Source organism: Caretta caretta, chromosome 3, assembly GCF_965140235.1.
Source record: "Caretta caretta isolate rCarCar2 chromosome 3, rCarCar1.hap1, whole genome shotgun sequence".
NCBI classification, from domain to species: Eukaryota; Metazoa; Chordata; order Testudines; family Cheloniidae; genus Caretta; species Caretta caretta.
Window position 1 is genome coordinate 148,110,911 of NC_134208.1, and position 12,319 is coordinate 148,123,229.

At 44.2% G+C, this 12,319-nt stretch overlaps 1 protein-coding gene across 6 annotated transcripts in view; it reads left to right on the forward strand.

Annotated features, from left to right (window-relative positions):
* The first annotated feature begins 3,315 nt into the window (after positions 1-3,315).
* Positions 3,316-12,319, forward strand: part of LTBP1 (latent transforming growth factor beta binding protein 1) — a 379,724-nt gene continuing 370,720 nt past the window's right edge. For 2 of the 6 annotated variants that reach the window (XM_048843595.2, XM_075127005.1), the window contains exons 1-2: positions 3,316-4,170; positions 5,307-5,377. In XM_048843595.2, coding sequence (XP_048699552.1) covers positions 3,740-4,170; positions 5,307-5,377 — 502 coding nt within the window. In that variant the 5' untranslated portion in view covers positions 3,316-3,739. The remainder of the gene's footprint in view (positions 4,171-5,306; positions 5,378-12,319) is intronic. The other 4 variants (XM_048843598.2, XM_048843600.2, XM_048843599.2 and 1 more) reach the window with 3 other exon arrangements.

Genomic DNA, 12,319 nt, shown 5'->3' on the forward strand with positions numbered 1-12,319 from the left:
TTCGGAATATAATACTTTTCAGAACCACAATAGTTCTGGCAGCACTTTTATCAGTAGATTTGTTAGTCTCATTTCAGCACTACAATTGCCATCTAACAGATTCTGGGGGAAACTTCACTCCAAGCAATTCTAGTGTCCATTGTTCACAAAAGAAAGATATCTCTCCAGACTTAGTTTTCTCTTGCACATTTATCACACACATTATACACTTTAGCTTTGCTCTTTATACCTTACTGTACATTCAAAGTCTGTCATATCTTTTTTCAGCATTTGAATGGTTGAAATCTTGGTAGCACTATAAGTCTCTAAAGGTGAGATTCCTCTGAGGTCCATAAGACAGAACTTGACTTGTATTCTCTTCTTCCTGCTTATATAGAATGTCCTTAGACATCAATGGAATTTCCATTCATTTAGGCTCAAATATAGAACTCAGCACCCAACCTGAGAAGGCAGACAGGGCACCAACCAGTTGTGCATATGGGAGGGGAGGAATATTCCCTCCTAGACCACACAGTGGCTTTGGAGCCTCTTTCTGGAAGATACTCCAGGCCAATAGTGGGAGTAGCTGCTGCTACTGCTCTTCAGCCCTGCTCTTATGTTGTTCTTCATGATGTGGCAGATGCCATACTTGTATCCAGCCCCACATTCTCATGCAGCAGAAGCACACCTGCTCTACTGTCAAGGGAACCTCTAGAGCGGGGGTCCCCAACACGGTGCCCACAGGTGCCATGGTGCGCCCCGGGGTATTTCTGTGCACCCACAGGACACCCTGCCGCCGAAATGACGCCGAGAAGCGTTGCTGACAAGTGGCAGCAGCATTTCGGCGGCAGGGTGTCTGGCGCCCGCCACAGTCTTCTGGGAATAGCATATTGCTATTCCCACAAGAAAGGTTGGGGACCATTGCTCTAGAGCTACAGAGGAGAAGGCTAGATTTACTCCACAGAGAAAAGAGAATTTTGGATCCAAGATCTGCCATGTAGATTTGTGTCAATAAGTCTCCATCAGTTCCTTGCATTTCCCCTGAGAATTATTCATTTTTTAAAATTCACATTTCTATTTCTTTTATGAAGGACTTCCAGCTTTTTGGACTTACCTCCTTTGAAGTCATACAAAATAAGCTAATTTCCTCACCATTTGTTGATACAGTAGCTACTAAAATGCCACATTTGTCCTCTATTTAACATGATTTTAAAACTGTGTTTCTTAAAAGCAACTGGCTTCTCCTTTGGGATGACACAGGTGTTGCTCTCTGTATAAAAAGCTCAGCCACACACGTAGATGTGATCTCATTCTGAAAAATTTCTGAATAGCAGGAGCCCTGTATAGTGTAGCAATCCCAAGCATCCCATCAGTTTGCCTCTTTGTGCTCAGTCCCCACCCCATTTAAAGGTAGTCTTTTTTTAAAACCTTTTATAAAATATTTAACTTTTGTAGGTATGACACTAAAAATTATGCACTGTAACTTTGGATAAAATAGACCAGCTTCTGCATTAAATAAGATGTACAGGTTCTCTGAGATGGGGGAAAAAGGGATGGTCTTACAATTAATTTCTTAGTTATATTAAAAGTAGGAGCTACTTTCAGGCTGTATCCTCCCTGTTTAGTTTTTTTCTGCACCACCTAGGACTTCCAGGGCTATTTTGAATGTAGCCTTTACCTGCATGCCTCTTGTACTGGTAGCATTTTCCCTTCAAAGCATCACTGCTTAGTTCTAGGGGGGAGGGGTGCAGAAGACTTTGACATTGATGTGGTTCTGCTGTGGTGTGAATATAGCAACCCTTAACTCATCTATTTAAAACATCTATTTATATTTGAGGAGTTTTATATAGATGAGCTCTGGAGTAGAGGGAGCTGTTATGCTCATTATACTGACTCTTCCATGTAGCCTTGTCAATTTAAATGGCTTCTGTTTCATATACAGAATTGAGTAGCTGTGTCAATAGTTCTTAAGCACAAAATCCAGTCAGCTTGGGCCAGGCTCAAACTCCTAAAAGTCCTGGAAACGAGAACCCAAGGAGGAAGACCTGGGTTGAAACCTGACCAGTTAATGTGAAAAAATGTATTCTGTTTTCTCAATACCTTGTTCCATTTCTCATCTATAAAGGTGCATTGTAGATGGCTCTCATATATTAGCTCCCAAATGTTTCAAAGGATGGAATCTTCAGGATATCATATTAACTTTGACTTCTTTTATTTGTCTGTGATACTGAAGAAAATTAATAATAAAATCCATGTTACAAAAATAAATAAATGGAACTGGGACAAGTTTATCCCTGGCATAACTCTATGTTGGTAGAGTTACATAAGGGAAGAATTTGGGCAATTTGGTTTATATATTATTTTCAAGCTGTGGTAGTTATTATTTTTATAGTCCTTTCGGTGTACATAATGCTTTATAGTAATAATAATAAAAAAAAGGCCCTGCTTTGAGGAATTTACAATCTAAGGTCCTGATCCTGCAAAGATTTAAGCATGTGTTTATCTTTACACATGTAAGTAATCTCAGTGACCTCAGTGAGATTGCTTACATGTGTAAAGTTAAACCTTTGCAGGATTTGGAGCCTTAGGCCCCAGTCCAGAAAACTGATCCATACAGATGGATACATGGAACCTAGCTGGACAGTGTTTAGTCATATTCCCTAATTTAGCATCCTATGCCTACCTTCTTTTATAAAGATCAGTTGGATCATTATAATTCAAATAACTCTTAATCAAATAATTAAAGTAGTAACTTACTAAATAGTATTCACTTTGTGAAAGGGTGACTTACTTTGTTAAAAATTATCACATGATAGCAGTCACTGGCAAAAAGGTACATTTGAGGTGTGATGGAGGCATTAAGAATACACATTTGAATTGTACATTATAAGCGGATGCATCTGCATCAGGTTATACCATCTTATATGTTCAAATTAATCTATACAGTTCCTACACCACTGTTTAGCTAGTGTGCGTGTACATTATAGTTACAGGGGCATTCTCATATCAGAAAACAACTTTATCAACACAATATCAACCCACTCTTAACTAGTAAAATCCCAGAAGTAAAAGATCCCTCAATGACTCCATTGAGTTCTTTGTCCCTTTCTTATAAAAGTGGGGAGGCAGAAAGCCCCTAGCTGTGGTTTTCTAGACCTACACTAACTATATTTTAAAGTGTATTGTGGCTAACGTCTCAGCCCCATTTTATAGTTTTCCCAATTAGGATTTGCTGCCTGACGTCATGTCTGCCCGAGATTGGCTGTTCAGCTCTGACACTCAGGGCAGCTACATATTCTCTCTCTCTCTGAGTCGCAGAGAAACTTTAAAAAGAGTTTTTGAGCTTGATCTGGCTTAAAGACTATTTCTTACACACACAGAGACCACTGGCAGCTCCAGCAGCCTAAACATCTGCTCCTTATTGAGAACCCCCTTCCATTGCTGTTGTTCCTCCTCCCCTTTTACTGCTGCTTAGAGCTCAGGTCTTGTCCAGACCTTCATCTCCTCTAACAATGTTTTCCTGCTCTGTGGAACAACTTGTTTGCTGAAATTTCCTAACCTTTTTGGGGGCGGAGGGGGGAGAACTAAGTTCCTCTCCTAGGAAAAAGCAAAGGCGAGTGGAAGCGGCAGCACCCCGGGGGCGGTGCAGCTCGCTCGCAGGCAAAGTGAGTTGCACACACACACAAACTTTGGAGGCGAGGAAATCCTTGCATCGGGAGCTTTGTCGCGTTTGCTGGCTGCCGGGGCTCTTGCTGTGGAAATGGCTTGGATCAGGTGGGGCTTTTTGCTCTGTGCATGTGTATTTTTGTCACCGGCACTCGACGCCGCTGAAAAGAGCAGGCTGAGGAGAATCACATACGTACTGCGCCCCAGCCAGGCGGGCTCCCCCAGCAGCCGGCTGCAGAGCTCGGCTCCTCTCCGGGGCAAGCAGCAGCAGACTTTTAACGTCGCGCTGAATGCCCGGTACAGCACCAGCACCTTGGAGCGGACTCGCCGGATGAGCAAACCGGGAAGTCCCAGCATGCAGCTCCGCTTGGGCTCCAGCGTGCAGCTCCATCACAGACCCGGTGGCCCCGCAGCCCTCTTCTCCAAGCCAACCAGGCTGGTTCAGCGCTCCAAGCTGCAGCAACGGGAGACCCGCAGCAACAGCAGCTCCAGCCCGCAGGGTCACCAGAGGCACCCGCTGCAGGGGTAAGGCAAGCTCACCCCCCCCCCCACTAGCCACCTCTCCCTCTCCAAGTAACGGAGCTTCGGAGGGTCCCTTAGTGGGCTGCGGAACTAATGAAGTTACCATGCAAATACATGCCTCAGACCTCCCACCAACAGAGCAGGAGGGGCGGGCAGTGGCTTTTGCAGTCACCCTGGGGGGCATCTGAAGTAAGAGTGAGACTGATCGGCGTGGGAGGAGGGGAGCGGGGGAACTTCACGTAGCTCAACATCAAAAACGAACAGCAAGTTCACAAAGGTGCGGGTGCATGCGGAGGGGGTTCATTGCCCCAAATACAGTATCCGCGGTCGGGATATCCCAGGGAGATTCTTCATTGTTATGGTTTGACTGACGGCTGGAAAGTGGGGAGACACCCGACGTCACTGTCCCCCCGTGCCATGAGTCCCCCCACTCATTTTCTCGGCTAGCCCTGCTGCAGCAGCTCTTTAAAACTGTGCCCCTCACTGCCTTCTCGCCCCTGCTGCAAAGGCTGCAGGGCTTTGTTTGTCTTTTCCTCAGCACCTGAGCGTGGAGCTGGCAGCCAGAGCAGATTTTAGCCTTGACGGAACTTTTTTTTTTGGGGGGGGAGTCGGATCCAGGTTTTGGGGTCTAATCTTTGGGAAAGCCCCAAGCAGTGCAACCAGCTCCGAAATCGGTAATCTCTCTCACATGCCCCTGCAGCTGGGCGCGGGGTTGGCTTGTCAGGTCACGTGCAAGGAAAGAGCTTGTGTGGCCCCAGCTACATCCACAAATCCCATTCCCTTTGTGGGGGCAGGGGAGACCCCATTAGAGGAGGTATTGAAAACAGCGAGCTTCTGTTACGATTTAGAGCTATTGTATCTTTCAGATTAGGGGGTTTCTCCTGTGGGCTTTAAACTCCGTTTCCTGTCAACTCCTGAAATGCATTATAGGGAGCAGGAGTTTGTGGAGTGCTTGTCTTCAGGCTCCTTAGTTCTTCCCGCCTTTTCTCCCCCCTCGGTGTGGAACAGTATTTTCTGGAAGCAATAATGGTCCAGCTGTGAGCACTGTTGAATTACAGGGCACTGCTTTTAAAGCCCTGCACCTGGGCACGGCTACCTTGTCAAGTGCTGTGTTGGATTGTTTCCTTTCTTTACTACAGGGTGAATGTCTGTGGAGGACAGTGCTGTCATGGCTGGAGCAAAGCTCCTGGCTTCCAGAGGTGCACTAAACGTAAGTGTCTGTGTGGTAACTGGGGATGTCTGGCTAGCTGGGAGGGGATTTGATAGTCCAAGGTGTAGCCCCAGGCAATCATTAATCATCAGAAAATAACCTGGCAAAGTCAGAACCTACAAATTGGGGGGCTGAGGGTGTGTGGGGAAATCCCAGGCCTATGGATTATTTTTTATTAGGCGATGAGATACTAACAAGCTCACTGAACTGTTGTTTGGCTAGTAAATTTGCTTGTTTATCTCTCTGTTTCATTTGGATTTTAAATATTTACACACTTGTGAGAAGGTAGCAATGCTGTAATCTTAACGTTTGGATTTTCATTCCATTCTGAACCCCGTTTCCTGGCCCTCATAACTTTCTTAAAGAATGAGCATTTCTCAAGTTGATTCTCTGCACAGAGGTGGAATTTTGGGGAAAACTTTGTAAAATGTCATTCAGATGTGTTTGAGTGATCAGAGTGTGAAGGAAACCCTTGCTGTTCATGTGTTGTGACATTTGTGAGTGGAGGGGACTTGGGACCTGAATGGGGTACAGAAGCTTCCAAACATGCAGAAGTGGGGGGTAGTTACTCTGCAGCATACACCCTCCTGGCTCCAGACACACATGTGAGAACCACATGGCCAAGCTCTGCAGAGGGGTGGAGCACACTGGGGGAAGGGTGGAGCTGGAAAATGGCCATGCTGTAAGGCATCCTCCCTTGCATATCTACAGGAATTAACTGCGTAAAATAATTCTGGGTGGGTCAGCATTATTATTCCTTGCATAAGGAACCCTTGCTGAGTGGGGCAGGATTCAGGGGTGGCTGTAAACTTCTTTGCAGATGCACTGTTACCCCTGGGTCTTGGGAAGAGTTGGAAGCTACTGCAGGGACTCAGGTTCTCCACATGGATGGCCTAGCTTCTGCTAGGTATCCAGAAAATGAAACAGACCCTGGAACATTGATCAGTTTAGCAATCAGCAGTTTTGTTTGTTTTTGTTTTGGTTCCCTATGTGGGATTTTCCAACATAGTAGGCAATGTGGCTCTCAGTCCTCAGTGAGGTCATATATCTTTGACCTGTATGGAAAAATGTGTTAAGAACTAAAAAAAATATAATGGGTAGTTAAAGAGAACACACAGAGTACATGTTTCAGAGGAACAGCCGTGTTAGTCTGTATTCGCAAAAAGAAAAGGAGTACTTGTGGCACCTTAGAGACTAACCAATTTATTTGAGCATGAGCTTTCGTGAGCTACAGCTCACTTCATCAGATGTTTACCGTGGAAACTGCAGCAGACTTTATATACACACAGAGAATATGAAACAATACCTCCTCCCACCCCACTGTCCTGCTGGTAATAGCTTATCTAAAGTCATCAACAGGTGGGCCATTTCCAGCACAAATCCAGGTTTTCTCACCCTCCACCCCCCACACAAATTCACTCTCCTGCTGGTGCTAGCCCATCCAAAGTGACAACTCTTTACATAATCAAGTAGGGCTATTTCCTGCATAGATCAAGGTTTTCTCACATCCCCCCCACCCCCATACACACACAAACTCACTCTCCTGCTGGTAATAGCTCATCTAAACTGACCACTCTCCAAGTTTAAATCCAAGTTAAACCAGAACATCTGGGGGGGGGTAGGAAAAAACAAGAAGAAACAGGCTACCTTGCATAATGACTTAGCCACTCCCAGTCTCTATTTAAGCCTAAATTAATAGTATCCAATTTGCAAATGAATTCCAATTCAGCAGTTTCTCGCTGGAGTCTGGATTTGAAGTTTTTTTGTTTTAAGATAGCGACCTTCATGTCTGTGATTGCGTGACCAGAGAGATTGAAGTGTTCTCCGACTGGTTTATGAATGTTATAATTCTTGACATCTGATTTGTGTCCATTTATTCTTTTACGTAGAGACTGTCCAGTTTGACCAATGTACATGGCAGAGGGGCATTGCTGGCACATGATGGCATATATCACATTGGTGGATGTGCAGGTGAACGAGCCTCTGATAGCGTGGCTGATGTTATTAGGCCCTGTGATGGTGTCCCCTGAATAGATATGTGGGCACAATTGGCAACGGGCTTTGTTGCAAGGATAAGTTCCTGGGTTAGTGGTTCTGTTGTGTGGTATGTGGTTGTTGGTGAGTATTTGCTTCAGGTTGCGGGGCTGTCTGTAGGCAAGGACTGACCTGTCTCCCAAGACTTGTGAGAGTGTTGGGTCATCCTTTAGGATAGGTTGTAGATCCTTAATAATGCGTTGGAGGGGTTTTAGTTGGGGGTGAAGGTTTCCCCTTCCCAATTTCCTTTACATTGAATGCAGTCTTTCAGACTTGCATGTCCTCAAAAATGTGTGGATTGAAATAAATGTTGCTGCGTTTATTTCAAAAATTTAAATGTTTAAATAAACATTCAAGTAATAGATTGAATGGCTGATTACTTATATATGTAAGGAAACAGAAATATTTTAATGTGATTAATTTCAGGGCTTGAAAATCATACCTGATACTAAGTCACTAACATGGGTAAAAATATCCGCATCACCAAGCTCCTGCAATTTAAGACATAAAACAGTTGTTCACTGTGTATTGTATTTAATCACAATGTGACAGTCAAATATTTTCAATACATTCAACAAATTAATTTACATCATCACATCTTTCATTTTTATACCTTCTTTCTCTTCCTGGCTTCATTCCACTTCTTTTCTCTTGTATTTCCATCAGTCACTAGTGTCTCTTTCCCTCTGAGCAGTTTCAGTGTCCTTTTCCTCTTTCTGTATCCCTTTATAGTTTTCTTTATTATAAATTTGTGTTCTCTCTTCTCTCCTATAATTTCTGCCTCTTTCACTTTTCCAAATTAGCCACTGATTCTTTCCTCTTTTCTCCTTTATTACTCTTTTCTAACTTCCAAGCTCCTTGCATCTGTCTTGATGCTGAATGGCTTACTCTATTCATTTTCCATTTTAATACATATGGCTTGAAAAATTTATCAGACACCTAACAGACAGAAAATTAACAGGGAGAACAGTCTTTCTCTCTAGTTCTCCCTCCTACTTTAGAGTCTCTGATTTGGCTCCCCCTCACCAGTGATTATCTTCAGTGTTTGTCTCTGCTGCTACTCAGTTTCCCAAGATGTAGTACAGTGACATTGACCTGGGTCTTCTGAGATTGGCTTGGCCTACACTTAAAAATTAGGTTGACCTAGCTTTGTCAGTCGGGGGTGTGCAAAAGCCCACACCTCTGACTGTTATAGCTGTGCTGACCTAACCGCCAGTGTAGATGCAGCTGTGTCAATGGAAGAATGCTTCCATGGATGTAGCTAATTTTGTTTGGGGCGTGGTGTTCCCACATTGAAGGAAAAAACCCTTCTGTTGGTGTAGGCTGAGCCTGTGCTATAGAGTTATGCAGGCATAGCTATGCTGACATAGCTAAACTGGTATTGTCTTCATAGTGTAGACATGGCCTAAATAGTGTTCACTTGGTCGCAACTTGGCAAAGCTATGTATAGCACCAGAGGTGCTGGAGATGTATGTCTGAAGATGTAGGATGATAGCACTATGTTAGCTTAGTTTTGGAAGGGTAACTCCAAAGCCATAAGAGCCAGAAACTTCCTTTTTTAAAAGAAAGCGTGGATGTGCAGAAGTTGATGGATTTCACATATAATTACTACTCCCCTCCCCCCCCCCCCCAAGTGAGTAGGTTTTTGAGCCCTGCTTAATAATTTTTTCCTTACTGGAATGGCTGTATTTGGTAGGGGATACCTTCCCACATACAGAGCCCTCTGCAGGGGTGGCTGGGCCTGTAGTGCCCCCTGTTCCAGGGGGTGGCAGTCCCTGCAGGACACCCTGCTTCGAACAGCAGCTGCTGAGCTTCCCCCCACCCTCCCCCCCAGCTGCTTTAATGGCAGTACTTGGTAGCCCCTTTCCTGAAACCGTGGCAATAGGGGCACTGGAGCTGATTGTGTGCAGTCTTAGGAAGAAGGAAAGGGGTACTTGTGGCACCTTAGAGACTAACCAATTTATTTGAGCATGAGCTTTCGTGAGCTACAGCTCACTTCATCGGAAGCAAACTGTGGAAACTGCAGAAGACATTATAAATACACACAGAGACCATGAAACAATACCTCCTCCCACCCCACTGTCCTGCTGGTAATAGCTTATCTAAAGTGATCATCAAGTTGGGCCATTTCCAGCACAAATCCAGGTTTTCTCACCCTCCGCCCCCCCCCCCCCCCCCACAAACTCACTCTCGTGCTGGTAGTAGCCCATCCAAAGTGACCACTCTCTTCACAATGTGTATGATAATCAAGGTGGGCCATTTCCAGCATAAATCCAGGTTCTCTCACTCCCTCACCCCCCTCCAAAAACCACACACACAAACTCTCTCTCCTGCTGGTAATAGCTTATCCAAAGTGACCACTCTCCCTACAATGTGCATAATAATCAAGGTGGGCCATTTCCAGCACAAATCCAGGTTTTCTCACCCCCCCCCCCCCCATACACACACAAACTCACTCTCTTGCTGGTAATAGCTTATCTAAAGTGATCATCAAGTTGGGCCATTTCCAGCACAAATCCAGGTGCCACAAGTACTCCTTTTCTTTTTGCGAATACAGACTAACACGGCTGTTACTCTGAAACCAGTCTTAGGAAGATATCACTTACACATCATGTACTAAGTGGGCAAGTGGATTTTTCAAGCTCTGGTTATAAACTACATAGTTTGGAGCTACACTGCTTGCTACGTTTACAAGTGTCACCACCTCTATTGAGCTTCTTGATCTTACAATCTGTTCCTGCTTCAGTGGGTGAGTTTATACATTCCTGTAAGTAACCAAACAGCTTTGCAGTTAATTGCCTGTGAGTAAATGTGCACCACATCCAACTTTAAGCATGGGATTGTCTCCTGGAATGCTCAATCTTTCTTTCAAAATAAATAATTTTCAAACTTAGCAAAACTCTGCTGCTCAGCAATCATATACTTATTGTGTAATAAGTATGGAGTTGTAAAGTTCTTTTTAAAAGAAAATGTGTTTAGAGCTATTTGACAATGGGAAAATAGCTTCAAACCAGCTGAGAAGATTTTTCTCAGACTCTCAAAAACATTCACCTTTAGATACAGACCACACATGGAAAATTTGAGCCCAAACAATAAATATTTTGGAAAGTTGTGAGCATGTGAAATGGACTTGGCTGCAGTGATTATAACAAGTAAAAGTGCTATAATAAGGCACTGTCAAATTTTGAAATGTCACTCAGTTTTTATAATACATTTAATAACAGCACTTAGTATTTTCAAAGCATTATGCAAAAACACACTAATTTAATTAATTCTCCAACATTCCTTTGAGGCAGCTAAAAAAGCATTATCCCTTTTGTTAGCAGATAGGGAATGAAGGCAGTGAGAGAGGTTAAATGTGGCCTTGGGCAAGTCACAACAACTGATTGGCAGAGCTGGAATTGGAAATTAGGAGTTCCTGGCTCCCAGCCCCATACCCATTCCATTGGGTCATATTATTTTTCAACTGTGGTATTTGATAGTTAGTAGCAAACTCCTGTCTATTGGGTACAACTTCTCTTTATAGAATTACCCCTTTCTTTCATTTTGTTTATGATTACAAAGGGCTTTATTTTATTTTTCTTGTACTTGGGAAATTCCAAAGATTACTCCCTGCTGTTTGCAGTACTTGGAATCTCCCAAACAGTGCATGAAAGCACTTTATAATTATAGCAGAAAGAGATAGGCAGAGGAGAATTTACAAATATATTATAAACAGTACACTAGTACAGAATGTTAATTTGAGCTGTTTCTTAGCATGCCCAGTGTAACCGTTGCATATCCTAATAAAAATACTGGTGCCTTGAGGAATTCTAGAGTCCATTAATGGACTGGGACTAATGAATGCTGGGGGGCAGGTGGGGACAGGCCAGTCAGCCTCACTTCAGTCCCTGGAAAAATCATGGAGCAGGTCCTCAAAGAATCAATCCTGAAGCACTTGTATGAGAGGAAAGTGATCAGGAACAGCCAGCATGGATTCACCAAGGGAAGGTCATGCCTGACTAATCTAATCGCCTTCTATGATGAGATTACTGGTTCTGTGGATGAAGGGAAAGCAGTGGATGTATTGTTTCTTGACTTTAGCAAAGCTTTTGACACGGTCTCCCACAGTATTCTTGTCAGCAAGTTAAGGAAGTATGGGCTGGATGAATGCACTACAAGGTGGGTAGAAAGCTGGCTAGATTGTCGGGCTCAACGGGTAGTTATCAATGGCTCCGTGTCTAGTTGGCAGCCGGTATCAAGTGGAGTGCCCCAAGGGTTGGTCCTGGGGCCGGTTTTGTTCAATATCTTCATAAATGATCTGGAGGATGGTGTGGATTGCACTCTCAGCAAATTTGCGGATGATACTAAACTGGGAGGAGTGGTAGATACGCTGGAGGGGAGGGATAGGATACAGAAGGACCTAGACAAATTGGAGGATTGGGCCAAAAGAAATCTGATGAGGTTCAATAAGGATAAGTGCAGGGTCCTGCACTTAGGACGGAAGAACCCAATGCACAGCTACAGACTAGGGACCGAATGGCTAGGCAGCAGTTCTGCGGAAAAGGACCTAGGGGTGACAGTGGACGAGAAGCTGGATATGAGTCAGCAGTTTGCCCTTGTTGCCAAGAAGGCCAATGGCATTTTGGGATGTATAAGTAGGGGCATAGCGAGCAGATCGAGGGACGTGATCGTTCCCCTCTATTCGACATTGGTGAGGCCTCATCTGGAGTACTGTGTCCAGTTTTGGGCCCCACACTTCAAGAAGGATGTGGATAAATTGGAGAGAGTCCAGCGAAGGGCAACAAAAATGATTAGGGGTCTGGAACACATGAGTTATGAGGAGAGGCTGAGGGAGCTGGGATTGTTTAGCCTGCAGAAGAGAAGAATGAGGGGGGATTTGATAGCTGCTTTCAACTACCTGAAAGG